This window comes from Syngnathus scovelli, chromosome 1 (genome assembly GCF_024217435.2).
Source record: "Syngnathus scovelli strain Florida chromosome 1, RoL_Ssco_1.2, whole genome shotgun sequence".
In the NCBI taxonomy this organism is placed as follows: Eukaryota; Metazoa; Chordata; class Actinopteri; order Syngnathiformes; family Syngnathidae; genus Syngnathus; species Syngnathus scovelli.
Window position 1 is genome coordinate 17,476,962 of NC_090847.1, and position 15,523 is coordinate 17,492,484.

At 40.1% G+C, this 15,523-nt stretch overlaps 1 protein-coding gene across 11 annotated transcripts in view; it reads right to left on the reverse strand.

The window, feature by feature from the left end:
• Nucleotides 1–15,523, reverse strand: part of LOC125983475 (rho guanine nucleotide exchange factor 9) — a 44,825-nt gene that overhangs the window by 16,324 nt on the left and 12,978 nt on the right. For 5 of the 11 annotated variants that reach the window (XM_049744745.2, XM_049744737.2, XM_049744699.2 and 2 more), the window contains 2 exons: nt 5,144–5,323; nt 4,557–4,646 (listed from right to left, as the gene is read on the reverse strand). In XM_049744745.2, the coding sequence (XP_049600702.1) occupies nt 4,557–4,646; nt 5,144–5,323 (270 nt within the window). Of the gene's footprint in view, nt 1–4,556; nt 4,647–5,143; nt 5,324–7,449; nt 8,941–8,999; nt 9,148–9,413; nt 12,714–15,523 lie in introns of those variants that run through there. The other 6 variants (XM_049744753.2, XM_049744760.2, XM_049744778.2 and 3 more) reach the window with 6 other exon arrangements.

A 15,523-nucleotide genomic window follows, 5' to 3' on the forward strand; every position in this document is an offset into this window, starting at 1 on the left:
AAACAGTCATGAACGAGCAACAATAGGCTAAACAATAACAACAACAGGCTAAACGATAGGTATGCTAACGTGACGAACACAAATGAGGAGCTGAGAACGGTCTTGACGTAACATATAGAGTGATTTAGGACAACTATTACATAAATAACATGTTTATAAAACCATCTGTGTCACTCCAATTCATTAAATCCATCTATCGTTCTTTGTCAACAATGGGTGCGCGCGGCTGAGGGCGCTTGCACTTCAAAATATTCCACAGGCTCATATAACGATAGATAAACTATATTTCAAATAACTATAATATAAGCAATAATATTATCAAACCATCCGTGCACTTTAAATCCATTAAATACATCGATCAAATTCCTTGTCCTTTGTCAGCCTCGTCTTTATTCCACAGATCTAGTATATAACTATATTGTAGCGTTAACAAAGTACAAGGATAGACGTGGGTTTGGTAAACGGCTCTTTATCAAACTAAATCCTCGTCCTTTGTCAACATCGCCGCGCGTGCGCCCTGACGTTAGCCTCGTCTTTATTCCACAGATCTAGTATATAACTATATTGTAGCGTTAACAAAGTACAAGGATAGACGTGGGTTTGGTAAACGGCTCTTTATCAAACAAAGCTCCATGGCATAGGACCGGGCGTGCGTACTGGCCATGTCCGAGCCCCATGCACCGTTCGCAGACAGCCACTCGGCCGAGCGCCGGTCCCCGACTCAGTAGAGTAGGACCGGGCGTGCGCAAAAGCCATAATAGTTTTTCAAACCTTCTATGTCACTCCAAATCCTTAATTCCTTCAAACTCTTTGTCCTCCGTGTCACTTAGAAATGATCACTGCTAATGATGCCGGTGGTCCTTACGTTGGTACATTTGTCCTTTATGTAAACAACCGCCGCGCCGCGCCGCGCCCTGCCACTGACGTCACTTGAAATAGTAATCCATTGGTACATCACGGTTCTCCAAACTTTCTTTCTGCTGCTCGATTACTGTTTTTAGCTGCATATTTTACAACTTGAAGTTTGTAACTTGCAAAATATGAGTTTCTTTTTGGTGCCATTTTTCTTAAGCCCACCCAGTTGATGAATCACGGCCAACAGTGAAATTTAGAGCGCCCTCATCCAGTTTCGTCTGACAATATAATTTTTTTCAGATGTAGTTTTTTGTTTTGTTTGGTTGTTTTATCAAAGTCAAAGTCTGCTTTATTGTCGATTTTTTTTCATATACCAAGATACACAAAGAGATTGAAATTACGTTCCCACTATCCCTCGGTGAGATTGTACACATGCATACAAGCAACACAAAAAAAACCAAGAAGGCACAAACAATGAATAAATAAGAGTGTTGAATAAATGATAAATAAACAAATAATAATAAATAATAATAATAAATATAAGTGGAGCAAAAATGGAGCCAGTGTACATACAGCAGACAGTAGACTTGGATATGGTGCTTTAAAGTGTTAATTGCTTTATTTGATGTTTTCTCTATTTTTTATGTTTTGAATATGTTCAAGATAAAGATATAAAAGCATGTGAAGTGATCAACTATACTAAAAATAACATGGGAAGTGGTCAACTATACTTGTAAGTAAGTGATGTCTTAATGATCAAGTAAAAATTTGTGAAAAAAAACCTATATAAGTCACTCCTGATTATAAGTCGCCCCCCCCACCCAAACTATGAAAAAAAACGCGATTTATAGTCCGGAAATTACGGTATATAAAATTTTATTATGGCTTGACTCACAGGGGAAATTTTGTTAAAAACAGCTAAACATAATTGTTCAATGTGTTATAAGTATAACAAAGAACATAAGCAATCCTTTTAATTCATATATGATTCGTTCCACACCTTAGGATTAAAATAAAAAAAGATAAAAAAGCGGCTTGGTAAAGGAAAGAGCACACCTTAATAAAATCAGATCAAATCGGAAGCCCATCACATTGAATTCAGCACAGTCCACACTACTTGCTAAAATTAAACAGCAGAACAGCAGATAAGACAAACAGTATGTTTTGTCTCATCTGTGAGTTTACACAGAGAAGTTATGTTCCACTTTTAGCCAGAGTTAGTCCTCATCATAGTTTCTCCTTTTCGCAGGATAATTATGGAGGGAGATTGGGGCCAAAATTTTGAAAAAACAAAACTCGTACTTGAAAAAACTAAAACTAGAAACTGAAAATAAATGTGTTGAGCTTTAAACTTGAAAAATGAAAAAAAAAAAAGATTCAAAATAAAAATACTTGTATAAAAAGGTTTGATGAGTTTAGTTAATTTTGGTAAATTTTTGAATAAACTATTTGTTTTCACATTTCACCTCCATTTATTTTTCAAGTTTTTAGGTCTTTTTTTCAGTTGCATGTTTTATATTTTCAGATTCACATCTAATTTTTAGGTTCAACAGTTTTTTTCAGATTCAGATCTTTTTTTATTTCAGGGTCAAATCTTTTTTTCGAGTTTCACACTTTTGACCCGAATCTGGCATGGGGGATGTGGTACTAGCTGAGTGTACAAGCTCAACACGTTTACTTTCAGTTTCGAGTTTCATTTTTTCAAGTACAAGTTTTGTTTTTTCAAGTACAAAACTTTTGACCCCAACCTACCTCCATAGATACGTAAAGCATTTGCTGCCATATGCTTGAATTGATGCCACCCTCAATTTTTCTGTCAGCTTGGTCTCTCCAAACTGGTACTAATTTGTGTTTGGGATAAAAAAAAAAATAAAAAAAATAAAAAGAAGATATAACTTGCATCTTCTGGAATTTTCTGTTACAGGCTAAATGTTACACAAAATATTAACATAGAACATTAGAAATGTTGCAAATGGCTGTTCATTATTCCATCCAGAATTGGCAAACACAGTTGTGCACTTCCATAAACATATTAAAGCGAACTGACCACATATAACTGATTAGAAAAAAGTGTTTACATTTCCCTTTTAGTGTATGGTACACGCCAATTACAATGAAGGTGGAACATTGTGTAAAACAGAGAAAGAAATACGGGCTACATTGATTTTTAAACCCTTTCCCACTTAAATTGACCTGAAAACACAAAAGAAATGAGTTTTTTTTTGCAAACATTGGTTCATTTTGAAAAAAAATAGGTGTTTTTTTGGTGTAAACACCTAGTGTTTCTTCAGTGTAAACACCCAACTGGTGAATAGATTAATGGAAAACAGGTGATTGTCATGATTGGGTATCAAAGGAGCATGCCCAAAATGCTCAGTTGTTCACAAGCTAGGATGGGACAAGGTTCACCCATTTGTAAACAACTGTCTGAGCAAACGTTTGTCAATGTACAATTGCAAGAAATTTAGGGATGTCATCATGTCTGGTCCTTAATATACCGTATTTTCCGGACTGTAAGGTGCACCGGACTATAAGGCGCACCTTCAATGAATGGGCCATTTTAAAACGTTGTCCTTATATAAGGCGCACCGGACTGTAAGGCGCACCATTAATGCATCATGTCAGATTTTTAATCCAAATCAATCATTCTTCATTTTATCTTTTTTATTTCAACTTCAGACCCAACAAATTACTTTATAATCACAAAATAATGATCCATAGTCTTTTTGATTCATGATTCATAGTCTTCAGCGGGCCACTTATGATTGATTTCATTACACAATGCTTCGGGCCAGTTTAGATTTAGGAATTTGCTCCAAATATAAGGGGCACCGGACTATAAGGCGCACTGTCGGCTTTTGAGAAAATTTTAGGTTTTTAGGGGCGACTTATAGTCCGGGAAATACGGTAATCAAAATATTCAGGGAAACTAGCTGCACATAGGCAGCAAGGCTGAAACAGGCATAATTTTGAAAAGGATATTGCGACATGGGAACAGGAACACTTCACAAAACTAGTATCAGTTAACAAAGATTGTCACCACATCAATATTATTGTTCTTTTCATTATCTTTTAAACAGTGACGTGTTCACTTTCTATACCCACTGTTGATCTTTGGAAACATCCTAACATGCACATTTGATCTTGAACATTCATACGCACAGGTTCACACACATAATATTCGATCCTGCCGTCACAGCGAGCGTGATTTCAAATGCCCAGCAGCCAACACCTGATGACACACACTGCCAAGAGTACATTGAAGAACTGACGGATAGAATGCCAAACACAAGATGAGAAATGCAGCGCCACAGACAAGCAGAGTGACGGGTGGGAGAGCACGAAACTGCAAGGACAAAAACCAGTAGCGCAGCCTTACAGTACAACTGCAAAATAGTCAGAGTCAACAGTAAATGAACTGTCCTGGAAAAAGATTTTTTAAAAATAGCAATGGACATCAGTATTGATGTAAATTTAAAATTAAGATGATTAGTCACTTATACTGCCTAAATCTTTTGGGTACAGATCTTGAGGGGGGGGAAAAATAGAATCTTTACTTTTGACTCATCACTACTACCTCGTATCTATGACACCTGTCAAGGGTGATTGGATGAGTTTAATGTTTGGTAATGTTGAGGGTGCGTTGCGTGGTGGGTTGGACAGGCTTAGATGGGTGGATGAGGCTGGGGAAAAAAACGCACCTTTGACGTGGTGTTTTGGAACCGTGGAGTTGCTATGGGGTTGATATAGAAAACCTGTTTTGTTTGGGGCTGAGGAGGGTGGGGTTCCACCTTGGAGAGAAAGAATGACACAACAGAAAGATACTTTTTGGTTGACAGTCCTGCCCTCTTGGGAGCGACGATGGAAGGGTGGACAGGTGGGAATGGTAATGGCGGGTGTCTGAAGGGGACATTTTGCTGTGAGCACAAAAGGATGCTCTTCCTTCAGCGGGACATCAAATAAATAAGACGCAGCATCTTCATCAGACAACAGTTCAAACAGTTAGTGTTGTTCATATGCTGGTAGTTATCTCAATGTAAAATGACAATATGGTGATTTTATTGGAGAGAAAAAAAAAAGAAACGTGATACCACATGAAAGGGACACCCTCAGCATGTATTTTTAGTAGGGCAGTATTTATTGTTCAAATAAATTATTGTTCACCAGTATGTGTGAAGAGCCAGCAGCATACCAACAGTTGGTTTGTTTGCATATGTTCATGTGCCTCCAGTTGTGTGAGCGGATGTATGTTGTGTCTGTAGTTGTGGGCCAGCTGCGGCAGACTCACCCGCACAAAGCTGGCAGGGAACCATCCCTCCTCCTCATCAATCTGGCCCCACCACCAGTCCTTGTTGGAGGCATCCAGCACCTTTATGACGTCACCGGCCTTAAATGCCAACTCCCGGTCTGCCATGGTCACATGGTCCCATACCGCCTCAGCGTTGACGATTGACCCTCCACTTATCAACTAAAGAATAGGTGAGAATAGAGAATGTGTTTAAATCCATAGCTCATTAAAAATGGACTCCAACGATGTAGAAATAAAATGGTTTAGGTTATCATATATAGTATCTAACATCTTTTTTACGCTTCTGAATAAAAAAATAAATGCCCTATGAATTGTGTTTCAAATGGAAAAAAAATACTGCATTGATGTCACAGTGATTGAAATACTTTTCTTTTCTATTGAAACCAAATTCACACCCTCAAAGCTCACTGGTAGCGTTAAGGACTGCAAACAGCATTACACAGTTGCTAACACAAAGCACAGCACAATACAACAATGAGCACCAACAGAAAAAGGGCAAAACTACGACAGGAGAAACAACATAAAGTTCAGACATGCAACACTCAGTAGGGAGGGATCATGGCCTGTGAGCTGATCTTTCAGGGATGCTTGCTAAAAGTGTTCTCATTATAGTACAAGAGACAGCGACGGCGCTATTAAGTGGGACCCAGATCTGAAATCACCCATTTAGTGTACCGAAATGTTATCCATCACACTGCTTTGCCACCTAGAGACAAAAACCAGGTCCACATTAATGCATCTGTGGCAAAGTTCCATGTTATTGTTTGGCCAAATGTCCTCTTCCAGTTCCGTCTTTTCACCAGAATCGTCCAGTCCAAACGTAACCCTGCATGTATCCAGTTGTGGGCAGTGCAGCCAGTTCTACCCAAGCCGGTCAAGATCTGCTTTAGCCCTAGGTAATGGGTTTACAAAGGGCTAAACAGCATGAACTCCAAATTTAAAGCCTAAACTGTGAAATATGCTGTTTTGATTTTTTAAATCCATCTTGAATGTGCTTGCATTGTATTTATTACTGCATTCTTCTTTATCAAAGGAATAATCAATAAAAATGTTTTGTTGGCGGCATCCCTAAATTTTACTTTTGTTAAAACTTTTCACATTGTAAACTGAACAGTGACTAACTAAATGAACTTTGTATGATGACATCAGTTTGTTATTGGAACTCACACACCAGAGAAAGTCATAAAGAAAAGTTTAAACTTCCTTTTTCGACACTGCATTATGTTGGATTTCTAAGGAAACGTCTAATAAGAGAAGTTTACAAATAGTTGGTTAACTAAGGGTCTGGTGCATCTGCTAAATTCTTCCTTACGCGTCGTGCAGAAGCATCCATTTGTGTTCAAAGATGTCACTGAGTAGCTTGATTACATCGAAAATCACACAGGGCTGTGAGCTGCTGCAACAATAGCTCCAGCCTATATCTCAAAGCTCTTCACTTCAGGAAGAGAGGAGGATTACTGCAAAAACATGTGTCACGCTGCCATGGAAACAGCACGGATGGAGGCTGCTCAAAAAGATTAAAAAATCTGTTCATTCAGGAAGAGAAATTGGATTTATATCAGACAGAAATGATTGTACAATAATGCAGAAATAGATCGTGGCATGATGGACCTGACTGGGCCAGCGCATGCACAACAGAGGTCAGCCTTGATGCTCCCCTATTAAAACTGATCAGGTTGGACCATATTCTTCTGCCCAATGGGAAGAGAAAGCAATCCACTCACTCTTATGCTGTGCCTCCCTATTCTGTTCATTCCTTTCCCTCATCTCATCTCATCTCATCTCCTTAACAGCACTCTCCAAACTGGTTCATTCTTATCCCTACATGTCTGAATAAATTAAAAGTGTTACCTAATCAATCTCAACAATTGCCCCTGCCTTGGCGAAGATGGATCAAATAACATGAGAAAGCTCTTACACGCAAACACTCCTGACCTGTGGATCTGACAGCTGTAATGACCTACACAGTACGTCAAGTTGCACCATGATAAATCAGGACCCTACTCAACTTGGAAGATCTGTATTTAGGTCAAAGCAAACGCATGCAGAGGAATGTCTCTCTCGAAAGCGTGGCATGTTCAAGCGACATAAATTGAACAGAGAGCAAGAAATACAAAATTACAATGGCTTGAGTCCTTCTATCTTTGCACCACAAAGCATCAGCATTCGCTGCACTGGCAGCCCCACTGCATTCTTCCTCTCTTTGTAGTTGTAGCATAGCTGCACTGAAGCGCCCACAGCATTCCTAAGCAAATACATACTGTATTTTTTTCGACAAGCCTTACCATGTTCGTAGCATGTAACTGTAAGGAGAGCGCATGCATGGGGAAATCCGGCTCATACGATCATGATTGACGATCCCTTTCAGTAGAGCACAAATGATGATGGTTGTGCACGAGAGGCGCTTGAGCTGTCGTTTTAACGGGTGCTATATTCCAGAAAGAGGTTTCTCTTACTGACGCACAGAGTGAGTCTCGTGGTCCGTCCTCCCTGCGTCTGCCAACCTTGTTATGTAAGACACATATACCCCGAGTCTGGGAGCCAATCAGAAATAGCTCGTCCTAAAATCAGGGAGAAATAGCAGTACATCTTGTCACTCACACGCACAAGCACATATATTCTTTGCACATCATTTAACATTTAATAAGAAGACACCTGCCCTGCACTGATTGAATCAAATACTAATAAGTTATAATACATGCACAAAAACAAACCACGGCAGCTACTTGCCATGAGCTGTGCTGCTTACTTTAAGATTGTGCCATTGCCACAACAGTATTCAGCATCATGACGCTCCGCTCTCAAGTGCGGCCCCTACGTGGAAGTAAGCTCAAGCTTCAGTGAAGAGAACATCGGCTCACATGCCATGACAAGTGAAAGTTACCTTCCCTTGTATAACGAATGGCTGCCAAGTATTTGTCTGCACATGCAGTGAAACCTTCCCACCTTCACGAAACAAACACATTACTTAGCCTACAGGGTGAGAGAGCACTTTAAATCTAAAAAAGAAGACAAAGCGAACTAGCCTGTCCACCATCACTAATAATAGGAATGTCATGAACAACTCTGAGATGGGCTTTTAGCATATCTATTTATAACATGTCATCAAACATTTATGACACCTGCCCCCCCATCTTTTATTGGCTCACGCTTCTGCATGCAGAAGAAATGGGGATTTTTCCTTCGAACATGCCTTTTCACTCGGCAGATTAAAAAAAAAAAAAGAGCTGTGATCCTCAGAAACATGTGCATTGTTCAAGTGTGACTAGTCCGGTACTGGAAATGGGAGCTGAGGTTAACTGCATCTAAAATGGGGGAAACCTTAATGTGAGCCTGTCCTTTATTAGGCCTATCCTTGTCCACAACTGATTACTGTTAAGGTAGCATGATCTTGCAGCGTCTGCAGCACACATCTCACTTGCAGGCCTATTTGCCAGGAATAACACGTTGTCTTCAGTCGGGAGATTACATCTTTGCTTCCATGCTGGGAATAATAAGCAATAAAAGTCACGCAGCAGCAAGCCGAGGTTAAAAAAAAAAAAAAAACCATCACCGGGCCTCATAAAATACTGAGAGAATTAAATAACTCTCGCGCTCATAAGCCATGGGATACAACATGGAGGAGAGAGGAAAAGGAGCTCGACGAAAGGGACATGTTAATATGGGTGGATAACTCGAGTGACCACAGAAAAGGGTTACAGCAGCACAAGGTCTAGTGTGTCCGCACCACCACCAAACAACATAATCTGTCACAAACGAACGTTGAGAGGAGACAATAAACAACGAAGGAAAAAGGGGGGGGGGGGGGGTGTAACACAAATACATAATATTGTACCAACGTCATTCATTTCAACGCGTAGCCGTGATGGAGCGCCGGGTGTCCCCACTCTCAACCACCGCGCACCGCCTGTCTCTCCTCTTCTGTGTGACAGCGAGGTGGGCTGCGAACCGGGCCCCGACCGCAGATCCATTAACGAGTACCGAGGATGAACATCAACAGCACGTTCACAAGCACCAGCAACGCGATCACCGTAAACACCGCGCAAGTCTGGACATCCAAGGCCATGGCGCAGCACTGCGGGCCGCGAGAGGCGTTCTCAGTCGGGCGATATTCAGCTGCAAAGACCCCAGGCAAGCATGTAATCCACCTTTACAGTTGGGCAAAACGTGGAAAAAAAGATGCCAATACGCCTCCTCACGCTGCGTCTTGTAACTCATAATGGCACAGGAAGGGATGCATCATCCTCACCATCATCATCGTCATCAGTCTGCACCCCGATTTCTCCCTGCTGGTCAACACCTGACGGTGTTTTGCTCTTCCCGACAAACGCAATTCTCCGGGCTGCAGATTAAAGCAGGCGGGGGAGAGGCGGTGTGCAGGCTGTGAGCAGCTGCGGAGCTGCCTTCCGGTGAGCGGGGGACCAGGCAGGAGAGGGGCTCGGCGTTGGAGAGGCGGTCCTGAACTAATTCTCATCACCCTCCACTGCGAGACTACCGGCATCAGACATCACACCAGGCGGGGAGGGGCACGGCCAGCCCCTCGCTGACTTCATTGACCACCATGGCTGAAATCACAACCATTCGAACGATACCACCGTACGTGCCATGCGAAGTGATTTATCATTTATCGGTCGCACCTTACGGGACGATTTCACGACAAAGGACAAGTGTTGAGCTCCTTGTATATTGAAATGACATCAGCCTTTTTCACCCTTCTCTCTGGCTAATCCATCTCGTATACAGTGAATTTTTCTTTTCTCTGATTGTGAGCAATTTTGAGGCGATCTTTTTGAGCTCTCCATCTCCGTACATTACACTCGGTGACACCATATTTCACAGCCGCTTTGCAAATGTTTGAAGACTCTGCCTCATTTATCACCATCATCTTGAAGTTTGCATCATAACAATCTCCTCAGCTGACGGTTAACCTGGCCGATCTTCGACCCACTTTTCCCCAGATTGTCGCTACGTTTCTCCATTTTCTGTTATCTCTTTTCTTATTTTCTTCTCTTTTCTTGCTTACCGCTATTTTTTATTTTTCTTCTTCGTGCTACCGCTATTTTTTTTATTATTATTCTTTGTGACAGGGGTTCACTTTGGCATGAGGAGTTAAGTTCAGCATTCGCTTTAAAGATATCCGGCGCCATCTAGCGTTGTGAATGGGAATAATGTCGAGATCCCGAATGTAAGACGACCCCCCACTTTTTCAGTCTTATTTCAATGCAAAAAACACCGTCTTATATTCAGGCCAATACGGTAATCAGCAGAAGTTGTATGGTTGACTAACAAATCAAATGGAAAAATATTCTCTTGCAAATCCCGTACCGGAATATTACAAGTTTCCCAAATTAAACGCTATACACATCAGTTAATTGTCATGTTATTTGGGGCTGGGAGATATGAGCTTCAGCATGATCATTATTTTAATATTTGGGTCCTCATAGTTGAGAGGATTATGATGGGTGCGCACTATGCTTATAAATAATTTTATAGGCTGCGTTTGGCTCATTTCAGCCACCTCATTCACAATCCAGTTATCAAATCAACCACTCAACACATCTTCACATACAGTCGCGCTTCGGGTTCGGCTCCAAAGTATAAGAATATGATAAAAAGAATAACACCGAGAGTGCAGCAGTATTTTTAAAGCCATAAATAATTTCCAGGGCACTTTCTGCACATATAGTACATCCAGATAAAAGTGAAGGCTCATGAAAGTGAGGCTTTCAGTGAATTGCAAAGAGCTGTACAGAGCGTCAACGCGAAGATATGACAACCCTTCTCAAACAAGATCCCGCTCTGTGCTTGCATATGTATGTGTGTGCATGTGTGTGAAAGGCAGAGGGAGCATATTACATAAGCGTGCCCTTCCACTGTGGGCTCACTCTCCAATCTCCCTGACATTTAGACAACAAAGGTCACATCTGAAAGTCTAAATCTGCACAAACACCAATGCTAATTCACTCATGCATATACAGAAGAGTTGGTTTGTTAAAACAGTACAATTCCTCACAGTATTACATCTGATAAAATGCTAAACTTATTTTACATGAACAAGCATTGAAACCCGACCCTAGTTCTTCTTTTTGACAGACTTAGCCCTCATCTTGTTTAGACACATTTTTCTCGGACTTAAAACTGGATAGACCGATTTATAATGGTTTAATATACAAAATTTGAGTTGATTGGACAGGACAACTTGCCCAAAGTGGCTCCTGATGTCTGTGAAAATTAGTTTCCTGAAAACAATTTCTGCAGCAAACAAGACAGTTAGAACACATTGATTCATCATATAAAGAAATTTTTTCGGTTAAGAATCATATTATGCATTAGTGTCTGCAATAAGGAACAAAAATCATTTTCAGCATTTTTTTTTTTTTTTACTATCTACTCTTGTTAATAATGACCTCGAACCTCTTCCCAAGTCGTATCTGATCACACAAGTCACGAAAAGGCCAAATTCATCCATTAAGGTGTAACTCCAGAGCACAAAGGTCAACACTAGATAAAAACAGTGTCAACGTGATCTGGTAACCGAAAAACAAAGTAGCAAATCAGATGACATGAAACCTTACACTAAATGTCACATGGACACTTCTGCAACTCAGTGTTTATCAACAGATTCACTGGTGTACTTATATTGCTGCACCATCTCACATTCTATTTCTCAGAGAAACACACATAAATCTACGGTATACAGTACTCATAAATGATGTTGGTATTATCCATCATCGCCATACATTACTAACAGTGGGAGCAATGTAAGGACAGATGCACTTAACAACTTTCATCTTATGGAGTGATATCTCCAGCCCTCTATTAGGAAGCAAACCATACAGGGGGACTTAAGTGGCTGGTCAAAATGGATGCCACTGCCATTTCGACGAGAGCAGCCGTAAAGCGCAGCCCTCTGTCAAGACAGCAATGTCAGCTGGTTGTATATTTCTTGCTCCATTTTTTATTTGAAGAGTCATAAACTTCAGTGCATAATATGTGGATAGCTGTGCAGGTTAAACATTGGTTTACAGCTACCCCAATAAAATTGAGAGGCCAAATAAAAGGGGGGAAAAAAACATTATTTATTTTATGTTGTCTTTTTTAATATTTTAGGAAGTGGCTCAAAATGGGTGAAGAGATTATCCATAATTCTAACCCTAGATTTTTTTTTTCTTGAGTCAGTTTGTGTGACACCACAAACATTTTTAGAATGTTTTCCGGTGAATACGATTTTTTGTGTGATCAAATCTGTTTGTGGCCGGAGGGCATTTGGCTTATTGAGGCAATAGCCACCACACCCATTTCCACTCCAGTCTGCTCCTGTTCTTTTGTTTCCCTCCTAGCCCCACAGCAACCACACCGATTTCCTGCTTTCTACCAGGGCCGGTTAGCCTCAGAATGCCTAAAAATATGCATTTTCTTGAACCCAGATCTTTGACCATTGTTCAAAAATTACTCATTGAAACCAACGTATAATGAGGTATGCATCTGTGCAGCATTTTTGTTGTTGAAAAAAAAAGGGTCAAAAAAAGGTCTATGTAAAAAGATGTTTTTTGTTTCCAATGGTGGCTTTTCCTCTCTTTGGACAGCCTAATTATCACGATCTAATCAACATTTCCAATTTAGACAATCTGAACAATTTCACAAGGGTAATCAAAAAAGTCCAAAGCATGCTTAACATTCATGGTGGTATGTACAAAACTCTAGAAAGGGTATTTATGATGGAAAAGGAGTAAAAATGCTTGACCTGTTTCATCTATGATTTGTTGCAGGGGAGCTCTGCGCTACTGCGCTTGCATTGTGCTAGTTATGAGCGTGTTTACTAGTGTCACAACTCATCAGAGCACTGGCAGCCACCTGGGGCCCTAAACATTGGAATCCTGGCTGTGTTTTTTTGCTTGCTGGCTCCCTTTTTGCATGCAATGTCTGTTAGAATTTTAACAAACGTCTACTTCAGAGCAGTATAGTTAGATCCCTCCTTGTTTATTACACCTGAAGTCTTTTTTTTTTTTTGGTTATGGTTGATAATAAATTCTTGTCACACACTTAATATACCGGAGGCATCATATCAAGCTGTTTTAGTTTGTCTGTGTATCAACACCAGACCTGCACACAAGCTCGTTTTTTACATATTATATTTCCCATTGTAATGAACGGAAACACGATTAATCCGTTGCAGCCAAAATACAAAAGTTACAATACTGGTGCCTACTGTGCGTGATGCACAGAGCCTGGTTACACAACGCAGAAAAAGCACAAGGCAGATGTTTCCACTCATCCATGAAAAGCATTTCCACTACCTTTAGGAGTTTCCTCTTTTTTTAGGAGGCATTCTACTTTGTTTACTGGATGGGCAATAGTTCAACGTGTCGACGTGGGAACTATTGTACGTCCACATTTATTCCTAATAATGCAGCTGCTTCTGGCATCTGGGATTGGGCCAATATACTTTTTGCCCACATATGCAGCTGCTTATGAGTTTTCACATTACAGCAATGTGTGTTGCCAATCATGGTGACTTGGCATGTAACAAAATAAATTTTTTGACCAATACTGGATATGAGGCCTAACAATTCGAGCGATATATTGCTTTTTGTGAACTATACATTTTGGCACTATACAACTTTAACAATTCTGTAAGGGCAATTTTGACACGATATTTCGATATAGTATCAATGGCATTTCTGTAAATCTAACTAACTTATGTTCCGGACTATAAGTCGCAGGTTTTTTTATTGTTTGGTCACACAAAGAGGGCCAAAGATGGAATCGAAGGTGGACGTGCTAAGCAGTGCGCCACCAAGCCGCCGCAGTGCTACTGATATGTCTTTTTCTTCTTTATTATGCATTTTATGGCTGGCGCTACTTTTACTCCGGAGCGATTTATAGTCCGGAGAATACGGAAATGAATGGAAACTCGAAATAAACAATATCACTTTTTCAACTGGATTTTATTTTGAAACCGTTTAAGCTTTCCTGATTCAAAATATATTGATACCAGAACAAGCAAGTTCTCTTGATATTCTAGCATCAACAAAGTGCAACAGAAATGGCTAGTTTTCTTTTTATACTATCAGAAAAGGCTCGTTTTTTATATGCATTAATAGATCAATGTAAACAAACCATTTTGATAAGGTGCTTCTTCATATAGCTGAACAATATTCAACATTATCTTTTGTGGAACCAAAACATACGTACATATAAGTATTAAACTATATTTTCTCCTTCGTTTTAACCTGCTGCTGTGATGATTCAGCAGAAAGAACATCTAATTATATGTATCAGCAAACAATTTTGCCAAAGGCTAACATTTCAGACATATCAGTTGGTCTACATGTTGCCTAGTAGCAAAAATTGTTGTGCCGATGCGGTTTATAAAAAAAATTCCCTTTTCCCTGTTCTGATTTTGGTGGGTCAAATGTGTTCCAAATCCAAGTATTCCTGCAATGTTCATATGTACTAGTCATTGCTGTTTGGTTCAAAGAATGAGTATTTCGATGGATAATGTGAAATGTCCTACTGTGTGATCTGTCATTTACCACACCTCGAGTATACTGCTGAATGTGTGCACAGTTCTTTTGCTTCAACGCGCAGCTATCAATTGTTGAATGCAAGCACATTTTTTGCAAACCCTTGTTTATGAAATTGAAATCAAAACACATAGATGCGTGTTCTGTTCTTTGTGTCTTGAAATGAAAACGAGCACGTACTTGTACGTACTGTAATGCCGCACTACTGTCACTCAAAACATGCATGCTTCCGCAAGCGAGACGACATGGGCCAAACAACTGTTGAGATGCGTCCACCAATTGTCGTGTTGCCGTTGTATTTCACTGGGCATTTGAAAGGCTACACACGGCAACTGTCTTGTCAAGACGATTTCCTTTCTTGCAAAATCAAAAGTGCGCTTGCTCATGCGGATCCTTTGCATCGTCTCATCTGTCAAGACGCGATCTGTGACCTCTGCGGAATCTGAGTCACGCGTGCTCAGAAGGTTGGCCATCTTAGATCACTAACCACAGCAACTACACTAATACCACATATCTTTACATGCTTGCTCAATGTTCGTATACGATAAAATATGATATGATGAGAAACGTACACAAAGATTCTTATATAAAATTGTAAATTATAGGTGGAATTAGGATGAAATAAGTTCTATTGAAATAATACACTGACAATATTATTTTATATATACGATATTACCTAACTTGATATCACTAATGCTTGTCATAAATTGTGTAGGCACACCTACGCATTTTGCGTGTGAACATGTTTTGACCTAGTGTGATTGCAGTAGTTAGCGATCCAAGATTGCCGACCTAATTCAATTGATAGTTTATAAAAAGGATGTTGTGTCGA